The sequence below is a fragment of the Paroedura picta genome, chromosome 7, assembly GCF_049243985.1.
Source record: "Paroedura picta isolate Pp20150507F chromosome 7, Ppicta_v3.0, whole genome shotgun sequence".
Taxonomy (NCBI): Eukaryota; Metazoa; Chordata; class Lepidosauria; order Squamata; family Gekkonidae; genus Paroedura; species Paroedura picta.
This window is the reverse complement of record NC_135375.1, coordinates 88,736,872-88,753,126: the sequence shown is the minus strand read 5'-3', so window position 1 is coordinate 88,753,126 and position 16,255 is coordinate 88,736,872. Positions and strand designations below refer to the sequence as shown.

The following is a 16,255-nucleotide window of genomic DNA, read 5'->3' as shown; positions in this document are numbered from 1 at the left end:
CGTATATGCCACATTCTGGTGCTGCTGATTTATTGTGGCTGAGTCCACTGGAATTTTCATAAAAGCAAATAGTAAAACCAACCACACTTTAAGCACCAGAGTGATTGTCATGGTTGCTTTGGGCTGCATAGGAAGAGGAAGGGACGATAACCAGGTCTGCTAAGAAGTTTTCATCTTCACAGTGCAAACCTTTCATTTGCCTGTCCCTTTCAGGGTGGCCACTGGTCTTTTCCCAACATAAGTAGACTTTCTACACCATTGTTATGATCATAAATTATGATGATATATACTTGGTTCTTTAAAAATGTTTAATCTGTCCTCTCGGATGGAAAGGATTGATTGCAATTTGAAGAAATGATGACCTTGTGGAAAAATGGAATATCTTTATTCTAAGATCATCCTTCATAACATGCTTCACTTAAAATTGTATTTGAAGTTTTGTATGCTGTCCTTCCCCCTCCCCTTTTTTTTTGCTAGTCAAGAAATTAAATTAAAGAAAATACCTTCCTCTCTTTCAAACTTCTTCCACACTCTAAATATCATCCAAAGACTCCACTTTAACAGCAGTGTTCCTAAATGTGGAGTTGGGTTGAAAATGTCAACAGATTGCAATGAGAAGTGATTGGATGGGTTTCCAATTGTCCTCTGAGGATCCAGGGTGGTAGGAAGAAAGTCACCATGGGGCTCAGGACTGTCATAATCAATTCTAGGCAAAAAGTAAGCCGATTTTCAGGAGAAACTGCAGGCTGTTCTTGTTTGCTTCCTAGGATCAGGGGAAGAAAAGCCAACATTGCTTGGGTGGATTATGAAAAATGCACTATTGGTCTTATGAATCCTCAAAATAGAATTCAAAGGTTGAGAAGTGCTAAATGTTAGGATTATTTGAAAATGCCAGCTATATGGCCACTGGTCTTAACCCAATAGCAAGACCTCCCATAGGATTCCTAAGCACCTTCTTGGAAATATGCAAGCTTCCCCTAGGGTCTACATATACATCCATCTCTTGACTACAGCAACACTAAATGTGACACTGCATGCACAAACAGCCTATGACAGAGACCGTATTGCAGAGAAAAGTCTTACTGGTCGAATGTAGTCCTTTTCCTTTGACCCTGGAGGTCCCTTCCAACTATGATTCTAATGGAGTCAGTTCATATATGCATTTCCCACTCATCACATATACAATAATCTAATGTGCAGTAATATAAGCCTGCATGTCGACCAACCAAGTGATGTATATGTATGCATGTAGCTGGATGTGGAAGACACATGGACTGTGTATCTCTCTGACTTGCAGTTGTCTTAACTGATGCTCCTTCTAGGCCAGATAGGTGGGCCTTATATCACCTTCCAGGCACACCTCAGCCTGCTTCCTCCATTTCTTTTAATCTCACTCTTTTCTCAGAGCACTGCAACTTAACTGACCTTCTTTATTTGGCCTTAGGGAAGAAGGGAGGGGGCATTCCTCTGAAGGCACAGCAGGAAAAGTTTCTGAACACCTGGTCCATGGGAGAGCAAATGTTCATAACAGGAGATAGCGAAGTACATCTTTTATACTTCAGACTCCGGGGAATGGTAGAGGACAGGAAGGCCTGGAGGATCATTGTCCATGGGGTCGTGATGGGTTGGACACGACTTCGCAACTAACAACAACAATCTAAGGATGGATGTTCATATTTCACTAATAAAACCAAAATTCTGCACCAACAAAAGCTGGATTTTTACAGGTTACACCAGCCATACTCAACTTTTTTACCCTTGAGAAACCCCTGAAACATTCTTCAGGTTTTGAAACCCCCCAGAAGTGGTGCCATCATGCAGAATATGGTTGGGAAGCATAGCTGTTTACAAGCCCACCCGGGGCCTCTCCCTTTCTCACCCCCTCCAGGCTCATTATTGACCATTTTGGGAGGGGGGATTAACATGACTATATATGGTCATATCTATCTATCTATCTATCTATCTATCTATCTATCTATCTATCTATCTATCTATATGGATGGGTTTTAATTTTTTATATATAAAATTAACTCTATCCATTCGGGGAACTCTTCCAGGGCCGTCAAGAAACCTCAGGATTTCATTAAATCCTAGTTGAGAAAGCAGATTTGTGTGATATTGTTTATTTTTCATAATCCTGCAATTTGAACTCTTTTGCTTGTTTTTTCCCCTTGTTTCTTTTATTCAGTGTCAGTGTCAGTCATTAGCCAGGCCAGTCACTTACAGTACCACAGGGAGAGTTATGCCCATTTTGATACCTGGGTTTAGCAGGGTGTAATTCTGCTCAGGAAGGTGCTGTTCTTGAGCAGCTCCTCTGACTTCTGAGATCCGACTAGGCTGAAAACTGCATTAGCAGTTTAGCAGTTCCCCCCCCACACACACACACACACCCCAGAAGATGAAATCCATGACCTGTACCCCATTCTGCAGCTGTTGTGCATTTTTGCACTATCACAGCATAAATTTAGCCCTGTTCTGTTGGGGGGTGCACATCTCATTGGGGATCTCCAAAGTTTTCTCATAATGACTGTGTGCCCTGCAAGTGAGTCATCTTAAGATCATGCAGGTAGTCCTCATGAACTGGAGTTTCTGGGCTAGTGGAAGTGCTTTTAGGAATATATGACATTGGTAGAGAAAGGATACCTCTGAAGAAATACCCATGTATGCTGAATATTATATTCCCAATTTCTTGAGTGGGCAGAGGAGAACAACATAGATGCACTGACCCTATGACTTTGAGATATTTTGTCCTTGAAGCAACTGTAGAAATATAGTGGTAGATCATTTAACAGACTGTTTGGACACATGTTCAATAATAATACGGGAACCTATCCAGTCTAAGCCTGAAAGGTATGGTTAGCCTCAGTTGCATCAGCTGCTGTAGGATAACAACTGCTTCTCTTTCACAGTATGCACCACTCTGCTAACATGCCCTTTAGGAAGACCTACAATGGGGGCAGGGCACAGTAGTCTGCATGTCTGTGTGGCTATTAACATTCACATGCTTTTTGTTGTTATAACATGCACTTCCTCTCTTGTTTCCATTCAAGCATTGTACGGCATGGAAATTAATGTGGAGAAAGACAAACAGACAGGAGAGACCAAGATTCTCTCTACGTCCCCCATTGGCCCAGAAGGAGCCCATCAAAGAGGAATCAAAGTCTATGACGATGGTACCAAAGTAGTCTATGAGATGCACCCTGGAGGTGCAGTGATAGAAAACGGGGTGCATAAGTTGAGCTCAAAGGATGTAGATGAACTTATCCAGAAAGCCGGACAATCAAGCATAAGAGGAGCGACTGTATCAGAGAGGAACATAATAGCTGATGGAAACCTCAGCCATATGAAGGACCAGATGCTCTTCAAGGAGGCAAAACTAGAGATGGTGCACAAATCTAGTAAAAGACATTCCGGGAACCCTCGACACCAAGCAAAGCTCTCTGGGGATGAAGTCCCAGAAGCCAGTACAGATCACCCTGTCACAATGATATTTATGGGTTACCAAAACATAGAAGATGAAGAGGAGACCAAAAAGGTGCTGGGCTACGACGAGACAATCAAGGCCGAACTGGTCCTCATTGACGAAGACGATGAGAAATCCTTGCGCGAGAAGACTGTGACTGATGTGTCGACCATGGATGGAAACGCCGCTGAGTTAGTTTCTGGGAGGCCCACGTCAGACACAACAGAACCTTCCTCGCCAGAGGGGAAAGAAGAGAGTCTGCCGATGGAAAAAGTCCCAGGTACAGAAAAGAAAAAGCGCTGTCAATGCTGTATTGTCATGTGACTACTCCTTCCTTTCTTCCTCTTCTTCCGAGCAGCACGTGCTCCATCACTCCCTTAGACCTCACTGTATTTTTCTAACTGCAGTACTGTGAACTGGAAGGAACTGCCTCCAATGCCTTGCAGTTGAGTTGCTCTGATTTTTCCCCCCCCTCTAGTTCTTCAAGGGAGATTGAGTTGTGAAAATAACGATTGCTCACCCAATGCACTGTTTTAGAATTATTTTTCAAAGGTGAGACATCAGCGGAAAGTGGACAAAAGCACTTTCATATTTGAAGCAGATCTATCTATCTATAGCTATCTATAAATATATGATATATGAATATGCATAGGTGGCTGTGTGTAAATGTGCATATTTGTGTATTAAATATATTTATAAGACATATAAATGTATATGAAGAATTTTACTTTATATATCTAGCAGGTATGATCAACCTCCCGGGATTTTTGCAGGACTCTGAGTTTCACGCCTATGTGAGCCTTAAACTGCATTTTAATGATTTTTTAAAATAGCTTTGTGTTGCTTTTCTTTCTTTCTTTCTTTTTTACCTGGAGCAAGAAGAGAGGGCCTTTGGTCATGCTGTTGTTTTGCTGTCATAACGTTCAGGCCCCTTCCTTTCCAAAATGACTTGACATCTTGGAAGCCTGGAAGCTGTTCGACAAGACTTGCTCATGTGTAGGCTCCAATATTTTCCTGGGGTTTGTGAAGGGATATTGCTGAGCAGAGGGCACACAGTGGGCTCAGTCCACCAAATGCTGCTGCCGTGCAAAAACCAGTCAGTCTGCCTGGCTTAGCAAGGGACTTCTGCAGAAGCTGTGCTGAGTGGATTGAACTTTTCATGGCATAAGTGTTTGGTTATCTGATAGTAAATAATCCCACGGGGGTAACTGTTGGCTTCATTGGGACTTGTGCATGCAATTGTGTGCTGAATTGCAGCCTTGGAGTTGAAACTATCACCTTGAAATCTCAACATTGGTCATCACCACTGATCAATGCGTAACTCAAGATGAATTCCGATTGAGATTGGGGTGGGGGGGGGGGGGAATTGGCCTTTTCCAAATCTTCCAGTTTACAGTATTGTGAATCTGCTGCATCTCTTTACATTCAAACTTAACTAAGCGTGTGATGAAAAAGGTCCAGTGGGAGCCACAACTAAAACACAAATAGTGAGTTTTAATTCCTCGGCTCTTAGTAACAAGCGTCTATGTTGGTTTGTGGACTGACTGATATGGGAGAGATTGATGGTTAAGTTAAATGTGTCCATAATAGATTTCAAATAGTTCCTGTGAAAAGAACTCAGAACAGCCTCTGGTTTTTCAAGGTGAAAAAGACCCATTTCTTAATATGTACCTGTCAACATATCAGCTTAGCCTAGAAAGTATCGTTTTCACCTGGGGAGTGGAAGGAACAAAATCAAAATGGAAGTGGAAAGCGCCATCAAGTCACAGCTGGTGACGCTGTAGGGTTTTCAAGGTGGATTTCCACTGCCTGCCTCTGCAAAAATTGAAATCTGACACCTTTAACCAAAGCAAGATCTGCTAGTGTGAGTGTACAACCTTTCATGATTCAAAGAGCTCTTGAGTTAGAAATTAGAAAACCACTGATCTAATTTGCACCCTTGGAAAAGCTTGCAAGACTCTACTGGTTAAATTATTGGTAACTATATGTCAAAGACATTCAGAACCTATCTAGCTTCACTGACTCACATTCCTTCTAAACTGTCTTCCTTCTTTTCCTATAAAGCTAAGCAAAATAGCCCATTGTTTACTCATTTCATCAGATGCTCTATGAAATGTAAAAGGAGTCTTACGGCAAAGGAAAAATCCTACTTTCAGAGACTATTTTCCTACTGGAATTGTTCCTAGGAGGAGCATGAATATGGGCCTCAGTATGAGCTCTGTCCCTTGCTGCCATCACTGCAGAGAAGTAACGAACAAATAGACAATCCCCTGATTATTTGCCCATGGGCCTTCTTCTAATCCAGTGTGAGATAAATATGCTCTGACCCTAAAGAGGGTTTCTTCTCCTAGTCAGGGGATATCCTGTATTCTGATAATAGCAGGATCATAGTTAACTTCTCCAACAGTGAGATAAGCAAAAGAGCAGTGAGGAAATGTGTGTGTGTGTGTGTGTGAGCGCGCTTCAGCATCTCTCACAATCTCTCTCCAGGGACAAATAACATCTGAACAGGCCCATTATTTCAAAGAAGCATTTATTGATAGGTATACCCATGCCAGATTCACACATGAGCAGATGCCGTACCTTTTTCAGTCTGTAATCTTGCAGAACGCCCATACGAAGCCCATAAGAATGTTGACAGAAGTCCTTGGCTCAGTTTTAAGGCATCGTAGCCTTCTGCTGAAATCTCAAGTGGAAGGAAGGATGGGTGGATCTCCTGGAACTGGAGGCTGTTGGAAAATAATAGATTCTTATCATGACTACAGCAAGCCTGTTGATAAACTGTATTCCCCTGGTGTTTTGTCTCATTAACCAGTGGAGATATTCCCAATGCTACTATGTGTGATACTTCAATTAGAAACTGTTCTTTCTGGTGGCATTATAATAACTTCAACCAAGGAGGAATTTCATACCTTGGAATAAATCTAAGAGAAGACCATAAATTCAACAACAGCCTCCTCCAGAGGTTGATGTTGTTTTTCACTATGTACCTGTTCTCTCTTGAATGGTGCTTTTACTGTATTAACCGTTAGCTTTAAACTTTGTGTGGAACGTTTTTGCTCTGAACTCTTTTCTTTCTGTGCTATTAGGAACAATGCCTAGACATGGTAGGTTTTCATGTAAGAAATACCAGAATGGAAGCAGTGAGATTGATGGGACATTCTGTTCTTCGAAACACATTTCCTTGGCAGTATGTTGTGCTTGGTTTCAACTTGAGCTTTTCCCCAGAAGCATGCATAGGATCATAGCCTTCTAAAAGTAGATGGGATCATCTTAGGAGAGGTTCATACCAAAAAAGGAGAGGTTCATACCAATATCATTTGTCATTTTTAATCAGGAAATCAAAGAAACAATGAACTTATAGTGACACAAATAGCTGGACAGTGCTATTCTAATCAGTTTCATCCTTCTAAGTCTTTCTAAGTCCATTGAAGGTTGAGGTCTAAGAATGGTGTAATTCTCCTTAGGATAACAATGTGGTGTTTGTTCCATGAACAGATAAATGACTCCCATTTCCTTTCAAAACTATACTTAATTCTTCCATTGCAAAATCAAATGATAGTGTTTTATTTTGTTTGTTTTTGTTTAAGTGCCACAACATGAATGGCCTCCATAAAATGGGCTTTCTACATTTCTGGAGCCTTGTCCTTGCCCATGTTAATGTGCTCATAACCCCATCAGCTATAATGTCCTTCTCATAGTTCAACGAGGGAACCAAAGGAGCCAGCTTTGCAAAGGGTCCAGTTAACATTCAGTGAAAACTCCAGCTAACTTTAAACCTGCCTAGGTAAACGTTACATCATACTGACACTGGCTAGAGTGCTAATCTCTCCTCATTCCATCAGCACACTTTCCTCCATTTTTAGCCCACATCTGTCTCAGTTATCTATGGCAAGTGGCCAAGCAATGGGAGGGCCACACCCAAACAATGAGAAGACACAGATGGCAAGAACCACTGAGTACAAAAATGATTTTATTGCCAAAACAGTGCATTTTTAAACAGCACTCTTCAAAATTATTAATGAAGCAGTAAGAAATGAGAATAGTGTTTTCTGTCTGTGTACTATTATCTTGCCCTTTCTTCAAAGAGTTCAGGAGAGGCTTTCTCCTTCCTCATAAATCTCTGGGTCAGCTCTACACCAGCAATTAGTTGGAGTTATATCTGCATGCTGTAATTTTTGGTATCTGTTGCACTTTAGCAATTATTCACAATGGATGCTGCCTAGGTCACCCACAATGCAATCCTAAACAGAATTACTCCTTCCAATCCTGTTTACAACTGAGAAAGCTTAAACTGTAGAAAAACATCGTACAATAAGTAGACTTATATATAGGTTTTTATTTAAAATGTGAGTGGTGCAACTTTAGAATTCGAGTTGTTTGAGGACTTCTGCATGCTCAGTAGTCATTTGACCCATAGACTGTATTTGAAACTATCTTTAGTTTCAAAAACTGCTGAGTCAACATTAGGAGAAAGCCCTGTCCCCTCTGCCCTGTTCATTGACCCTTTAGGGCAACCAGTGTGAGAGAGGATATTGGACTAGATGTGCTGTCATTCTGATCTTCCAAGGCTCTTCTTGCCATGAAAATTGGAGAACTGCATGTCAGAGCAATATAAAGCCAAATGCTTCATTGGCCATGTGTGGGGTTACCAGCCCCAGGTGGGACCTGGAGATCCCCTGGAATTATAGCTTATCTCCATGTGGCAGAGATCAGTTCCCCTGGAGAAAATTGCTGCTTTGGAACAGCTCATATATGAATTGGGGTGTCTGGTTTGAAATTTTGGACTAATTTAGTTTCTTCCCCACTGTCCTTCAACTCAATCAACAGTATATTGGTAGTAACAATAGGAAGGAACAAGTCCAGTCAGTCAAAAATCATTGTAAGATTTAGTGGGTAGTTTGCATGACAGATATTCAGTCATTTTAGATCACTTCAGCTATCATACTTTTCCCAAAGAAATGTGAGGAATAGAACTTGGTGAAAGGAGATGAGACTTCCTGTTTCTCAATGTATTGCACCTCTCCAAACTAAGGATTCCCAGGAAGAATATTAAACCAGCTGCAAGACTGTAATGTTGAGTATACTTTTTGCCTAGAAGGTTTATCAACAAGATGTCTCTACCTGTTTAACCAGTACTGTGATCATATATTTGCCATTCAAGCACAGAAAATGTTCAAAGCAAGAAACTTATAGCCAGAAAGAATTTGATTCATGAGTGTTTGGCACAATTAATATTTTGCCTTAACTTTTGTAAATAATAAAGGGGGGAATCTTTTCAGCATGTTTTCCTAGGCTAAAAAAATAACTTGTACAATTTTTTTAAATGTTTTGTATCTTCCAACTTTCTACAAATATATCAGACTTTAGTTTTCATATTGATTTCCCCCTCCCAAACTTAGGACTTCCCATTCAGATTTAAAGAAAAAGAAACATAAAAGATGGCAACTATACTGACCAAGCAGTTCCTTTTGATTGATGGAATACCAGTGCAGAAAGAAAAGAATTGCAGGGTTGTTTACTCTATTTGGTTTCCTGTGGCTGATGTACTGTATAGTATACGTTTACATAACTCCTCCGGTTTGCCTTTGTGATATTATCAAAATGAATGAAAATAGGTATGATGTGCCATTGGACAGGTTGCCTTAGCACTCTTGAATTTTGATTCTCTCCCTATCCCATTATTTTCTTCCCCCCAAAATGCAGGTTGTGTTCCAAAGCTGCATACGCACAACATTCTCTTTCTGTTTCCCTCTTGATCTGTAAAGGCACAATTCTCTCTCTCTCTCTCTGAAACATATAAGATGGCACATTCTTGGACCTCAGCTATGAACTGCCATTCATATTGCTGTAATATAAAAGACTGGGGAAAAGTTGGACTTTGCCTCCCAATTATCCATTGTGGCATTCAAATGCATGGTGTACAATACAGTTTAGTGCGTCAGATGATGAGGCTATTCTCAGTTTTTAAAATACTACATTTCAATATTAGAGTAATGCACATTTTTTGGTAATGCTGCAGAGCCTCTTAAATGTGGCGTAGTTTCAGACTACCCAATCCTGGTGGCATTACTTTGCCAGCTAAAAACAGGTGACTATTTATCAAGCAGCAATTTACCAAGATATGCATGTAATGACCAGGTCATCTGTAGACTCACTCAGTAGTGAGGAAGATTTTACAATTCCCCCATATCCTGAGTCTCCTGACTGGATGTACAAATGGTCAGCATGGCAATAAAGAGGCCTTACCAAATAGTGATGTACAAGCCAAGATTAGCTCCCACCGGATTGTATCCACCTCTGTCTTTGTTACAAGCTTGATTGGTAACAATGAACAGCTGGGGGGGGGACTAAGTTGAGGTAAAGGGTGACTTTAATAAATGCAAATCAAAGTGTTCACCACCACCACTAGAGGTTGACTTTCAAGGAAGCCTATATATCACTGCCAACCCTCTTGAAAAGATTTATTTTCTTTTTGCATATGTGCCCTCAGTTGAACTTTAACACACATGCCCCAGTACAGCTCACATGTCCTTAAACTTGTCAAAGTCAAACATATCTGACAGATCAGGATCACTTAGTTATTTCAAAATATGTACCCTAATTTTTACAATATCAAAGCAAGCAAACTGTTTAGGAGTAATATAATAGATTATTGAACGCTTTCACCAGTTCTGGCCCGTCTCAGTGGGGCAGAGGGTGATACGGTGAAGAGAAAAAGAATGTGTTTGGAATCCCACCTACGTATTCGGACTCTCATATATATTAGGAACACTGATGTAATAATAATAATAATAATAATAATAATAATAATAATAATAATAATAATAATAATAATAAAGTGAATAGAAGCCTGAGAAATTTTACATTCGATTAAATCAGGGATCAGGATAGGGACAAATGTGATCAGATCTAAATGGTAGAAATGCTTTATAAGAATCTGTTCGCCTCTTCTAAAAACAGCAGTTCACAGTTAGTTGTTAAGAAAATCCCGCATTCCCTTTCCAGTTTTCCTCAATGTTTTCATTTGATTGGGGAAACATGTCCAGGAGAAAATGGGCTGAACGTCACAATTCCTACATTGAGCACGTTGTTAGAATTGTAACTGTGGAGGTTTCTATCGATGGTTTGCATGAATTATTAATACAATAGAAGTGCCAGGGGACAGTTTCTTGAGCAAATCCCTTTAAAAGGCTCAAGCGTCTCTCCGTATTGCTTCATTAAAGGCATAGAGCCTGACTGAATACAACAGCAATTTGTTCTATGTACAAGTGTGCCTCACCAGGGCTTGCATCAGGGATTGGTGCCTACCGGCAATGGCTAAGTTCCATGCGGCCATAGGGACCCACTGCCAGCCACTCGGGCCCTGCTACTACTCATGAACACTGCCTCCTATGTGTACACAGTCTTTCTGGGCATTAGCGTTAACTGCACTGAGATACAGAGGAGGGAGAGCAGGTGGATGAAAGCAACAACAAGGAGCAGGCCTATTGAGGGCACTTGAGAAAAGGCTTCTTTCATAACCTGGATCCGGCCACACGGAATCAAGGGGTGGAGCCTCTTCTAACTTGAAAAGGAGTACAAGAGAACTCCCCTCTTCCACCTAGTTACTTTTCTGCTTTTAAACTCATTATCAAAATGACTTTCTCCTAATGGAGCAGGGTTGTGAGAGATAGTGATTACACACATGTCATGCCACAACCAACCTATGGCAACCCCAACAAGGGGTGTTCATGGTCAGTGGGGAGCAGGGATGGGCTGCTGTTGCCTTCTTCTGTAGAGTCTTCCTTGGTGATCTTCCATCCAAGTACACTCTGTTCAGCTTCTAAGATTTGGCAAGATTGGGGATGCCATGTCCCAGGTAGCAGGACAAAATTGCAGGTGCTGTGATCACTCTGGGGAGCCCATGGAGCTGAATAGATCATGTCATTTGTATTCATATGATGTTTACCTTGAGTCTGGGTGGTGTGAAGGAATTTTTGTTGGAGGGGCCATGGTGGCCCTCGACAGCCCTGCAGCAGACCTTTGTTTCAGCTTCAATACTTGGAATATGCTAAGGATAAAAGTGTGTGGGAGAGAAATTTAAACGTAATAGGTCTTTGGCAGGAGGCCACCAGCTCTCCTCCTACTGCTCTGTCATTCTGAGCCCAACCAAGGCTTTCCCCACAACTGATGCGCGATTGTAGGAAAAGTGAGCTGGGTTCAGGAAACCAGGGCCCAGCTCATCAAAAAAAAGCATGCTTTGGTTCTTGCATGGAAGCTGTCTTACTTAGAACATAGACTGAGTAAACTTGCATGGGTTGGGTTGTTAGTCTTGCTAATTCAGTGGGGTATAAGCTCTTCTTAACAGTATACTTTATTTCTTTCTGTTTCATTAAGACTCGGGTGTAGAGCATATGATACAGCTACCATGAAACTGTCATAGGAAAGGACCTCCCAGTGACAAGAGATTCCCTACACAGCCTGAAACATATATAAGCAGCCACCACATCAAGTTGTGAGAGTTTCCATGCTCTCTCTAGCAACTGCCATGTACAGGTAGCAGTGATATGGAAACACATACGGTAGTCAAAAATGCTTGGGCAGTTGATAGTTTGCTGCAGAACAGAGTTTTAGGAACTTCCTTGGGGCAATTGTAACCTGTGCCCCAGCACCTAATTTTTTTTAAATCTCTCTTAGCGGGGATTTTTTTTTTTCCAAGGGGAGCACTAAAAACACAACCCTCCCATCTGCAGTTGGGTGAGGTAGGGTTCAAAACTTAATTACCGTAACCACATTTTACGTAGAATAGATTTAAACTCTCACCACTTGTGGCTATGACGCCTCTGTCTATAAAAGGGCAGCAAGTGAATTGCACCCCTTATGCACTGTAAATACATTTTTATATATTTTCATAGTCTGAATCCAATGGTCGTGTTCCACAGATGTAAGTCACTTCCACCAGCGGAAGGTCTTGATTTTTACCATTTCACTCTCTGAGCTCCCTGAAACACTGTTCCTGGGCACCCTTAAGGGGCGATGTGCTGATTCCCATTGGGAGAAGGAATAAGTAAAAAATTGACCCTTCTTCTGCTGGGAGAGGGATGTTTGAATTCAGCCTTTGGGTTATAAGTATTGTCGAGAATGCATGATGTCATGGGAGATCCCATTGCTGTAAATAACCAGATATAGTTATTCCCACACAGTACCTACCTTAATAAGCATGTATTTTCAAACAGCACTTCGAGACACCTTGTCTGTACTGTAAATAGTCTAGCTTAAATTATGACGTGTCTTAAAGAGCTCAGTGTAACCAAAGCTAGCAACCTCTAAGGCCCACTGACGCTAATAAGAAAAACGTGCTTTAATTTCCTTAACTGAAACCAGTGGAGCTTAACAGCGTGTTATCTTTGGTTGGATTGTACCCCACAATTTATTTTTAAAAAGGGGATGCCTCTCTTTCCAATACTTTTTATGCACTTTAACATTGGCTGATTGTAGGTTTTGGGGGGGGTTTCCCATTTGACCTAGCTGTTCACTTTTATTTATTTACCTTATTTATAGACCACCTTCTCACTTGCTGAAGGCAGGTTCATAGGCATAACTCTGAGCACACAAACCATTCCACTAAAACTTCAGATTAACAAATGGGTAGCATGATCCAAAACAGTTCAAGTGGATTTCATTCCCAAGCAAGTGTGAATAGGATTGAAGTCTTAAGCACATAACTGGGACTGGATGCTTACAAGCTTAATTACCAGTAAGAGCAATTTTAAACAACTGACTTGAGCCACGTGTTAATGGTGCAATCCTGAACCATTAGTGGGAGTTGTCCGATGAACTTCAAAAGCAGGAGCCTCTGTGTATGTAACATCCTTGTCACAACTTTGGCTGTGAGTAAACCTAACCAGGGCTCCTGTTTTAATCAAAACTGGAAATTGTCAGTATACACTTAAAAGCTGTAATGAAAGAAGCAGCCACTAGTTAAATTATTGTCAGTGAAATCTAGGGCTGTCAGGTTGACAGGAGACTTCCTATCAGCAGCCCTCACCTCCTGCCATTATTCACTGGGCAGAGAGGGGAAGTTGCCCTGGAAGTGGTCTATCAGCATACAGAGACCACTTCCAGGGCAACTTGGAAATGACATAATCATGTTGGGGCAAAGGAATGACATCAGCAACGTGTCAGAGGTGTCCCTGCCAGTTGGCAGGCACAGCCCTAGTGAAAGCCCTTGCATTTATTACAGTGAGGTTAATTATACATAGGATACCAATCTGCGTGCAGCAAGCTTATGTGCGTACCCATATCTTTATTGTTTTAAACCAAACAACATCATTTTTAAAAGTGACAGTCTATTGCAAGTCTTACAGAGCCTGCTACTAAAATACAGAAATGTACATTTCAAGTGGTTCCGTCAGCTTCCTAGAATAGGTGCTTGAAATGGCAAATTTACAGCCCATTCTTGAAGCAACCCATTTAATGGATATCCAAACCCAAAGGATGTGAAGCCTCGTTCTGTGTGTGACCATGAGTAAAACAGTGTCACTCTCAACCGACTGTGCATAGAATTGCTGTCAACCATTGGCCATTTTACTCAGCAAGCTCATTGAACTGAGTGGGATGCAATAAGATGACTGAGGGGCCGGCGCATAGCCCCAATGCTGCACAAAGGGGTGTGGCCCCACCAATAATTTGCCATGCCCCTCTAACCAGTACTAGGGGTTGTGAAATCTGTCACCACCAGGGGAGAGTTTTTATCTGGTTTTATGATTGTTTTATGGGAATTTTGAATGGGGTATGGGTGTTACCCACCACAACCCACTGTGTGGGAGTGGTGGGCCACAAACCGATAAATAAAATAAAGTTTTCTGCCAATGAGAGAGGGTATTTCCTCCTTTTCTCCTCCCTCCCTCCCAGTCTTTGCCAATGAGAGGAAGATTTTTCTTCCCTCCTCCCACCTCCCTCCCAGTCATTGCCAATCAGGAGTAGATTCTTCTCCCTCCTTTCTCCCAGGCTTTTCCCTTTGCACCTTGCTTCCTGCACAGAATAGTTGATCCAGCTTTGCTCTGAAGCACATGACAGTCCTTTTACCACGTTAGCTTGCTAGCTCATGCCAGTCATGGATGCCTCTGATGCAGCACTGTAGCACATTAAGGTAGAAACTTCTTTTCTTTTTTTGCCTGTGTTGTAGCCTGAGTGGGGAGTGTTCAGAGATGATTAGAATTAGAGGGGTGGGCAGCAACTGCAGCCTCTGTGTTCTGCCTCTCACAAGTGGTCTTGTGATCATTTTACAGTGTGTGCAGATGCCCATGCAGCTGTTTTGGCTCTTAAAACACTTGATGTGGGGGAAAGAGTTCTGCCCCACAAGCCCACAGTAGAGTGGGACATCACAGCAACCATTCTGCCTTCTCTTTTAACTGAGCTCAGCAAGGGGGAATGAGAGAAGCTCTGAAATATAGAGGGGGGCCTGTTTTGCCCAACAGTGTGAAACAAAAAAGCTGCCTTTCCCTTATGTGCCAGGCAGGCTGTAGCTGCAAAGAAAAACTGTGTGCATACATCTGCTAGGGTTGCCAACTCCCTATTGGGAAATTCCTGGAGCTTTGGTAGATGGATCCCAAAGGAAGGTGGGGGAGGGACATTATTCAGGCATAAGACCAAGTCTGTCCTCTGAAGTAGTCATTTCTCCAGGGAAAGTGATCTCTCTAGTAATTCGGGGAGATCTCCAGGCCCACCTGTAGTTTAAGAGAAGGAATGACTTTGTTCCCAAATTATGTTTTGTCGAAACATGGACCAATTAATTGAACATTTTCCTATACTTCCTCAGTGAAAAAACTATACAATAAAACACATCATTTATAAACAAGAAATGTCAGTGTCAGCAAGAAACGGAACCTATAAAGTCATCATCAACCAGTCCACGCTTTGACAAAGCATGATTTGGGAATAAATTTATTCTCTTGCACTCTATGCAGCCAGCGTGTCGGCTTCTTCTGCTTCTTTGCTGGCCACACTTGCTGACAGGTCACTTTCTCCATATCCCGCCTGGAGTTTGGCAACCCTATGGCCTGTGTAGCTGTCTTTGAGTCTTCCTATAGTAAGTTATGCAGAGCCAAACCAGAGCAGGGTTTGGGGCTTTTGGGAGGGTTCAATGGAACAAGGTTTTACGAATTAAAAGGGCCTCCCATCCAAGAAATGCACCTTCTTCTGTGATCTGTGATGAGATCCAAGCAAACTTGTCTCCTGTAACTTTCTGTTGAAGTTGTGCCCATGAGCAGCTGCTCATTAACCCAGGAAGCTCCCTTCAGCAGACGTCTGTGCTGCCTCTTGCCCATTTTAAGGTTACAGTAGTTCTGTTCTACTCAAGGTGAGAACTGCTCTGCTCAGTAGGCAAAAGAATTAGAGGAAACATTGGTTGTGAGTACCAAACCGAGACCGTCGATAAATCCATTAAAAAAATAATTAGGAGCCTTTTGTTGGCAAATGCAATACCAGATTTTTAAAAAGGACACTCCTGCCCCAATCTCTAAAAGATTTCCTATGTGCCATAAATAATTTTTAAAATCCTGCATTGAGGCCCAAGAAAATGTTGTGTAAAATGCAGCTTTTTGCCGAATGTAGGTTGTGGTTGAGATTCTTCTTCCTTCTTTAAAAAAAAAAAACGCTGTAGCTTTAGTTTTAAAAACACCCTCTTTCTTTGGAAGCCACTGTAAATAAAATCCCATTTTTGCAGGGGGGAAGAAAGACACTGTTGTGCTAACCACTGGATTAGAATTGCTGGGGGGGGGGGGGGGAAGCTGCTGTCCTTTGTAACCT

General features: G+C 41.8%; 1 protein-coding gene across 5 annotated transcripts in view; it reads left to right on the top strand.

Moving 5' to 3' along the window:
- Positions 1 to 16,255, top strand: part of LOC143841253 (paralemmin-1-like) — a 294,808-nt gene that overhangs the window by 278,337 nt on the left and 216 nt on the right. For 4 of the 5 annotated variants that reach the window (XM_077345332.1, XM_077345330.1, XM_077345328.1 and 1 more), the window contains one exon: positions 3,051 to 3,743. In XM_077345332.1, coding sequence (XP_077201447.1) covers positions 3,051 to 3,743 — 693 coding nt within the window. Of the gene's footprint in view, positions 1 to 3,050; positions 16,237 to 16,255 lie in introns of those variants that run through there. The other variant, XM_077345329.1, reaches the window with a different exon arrangement.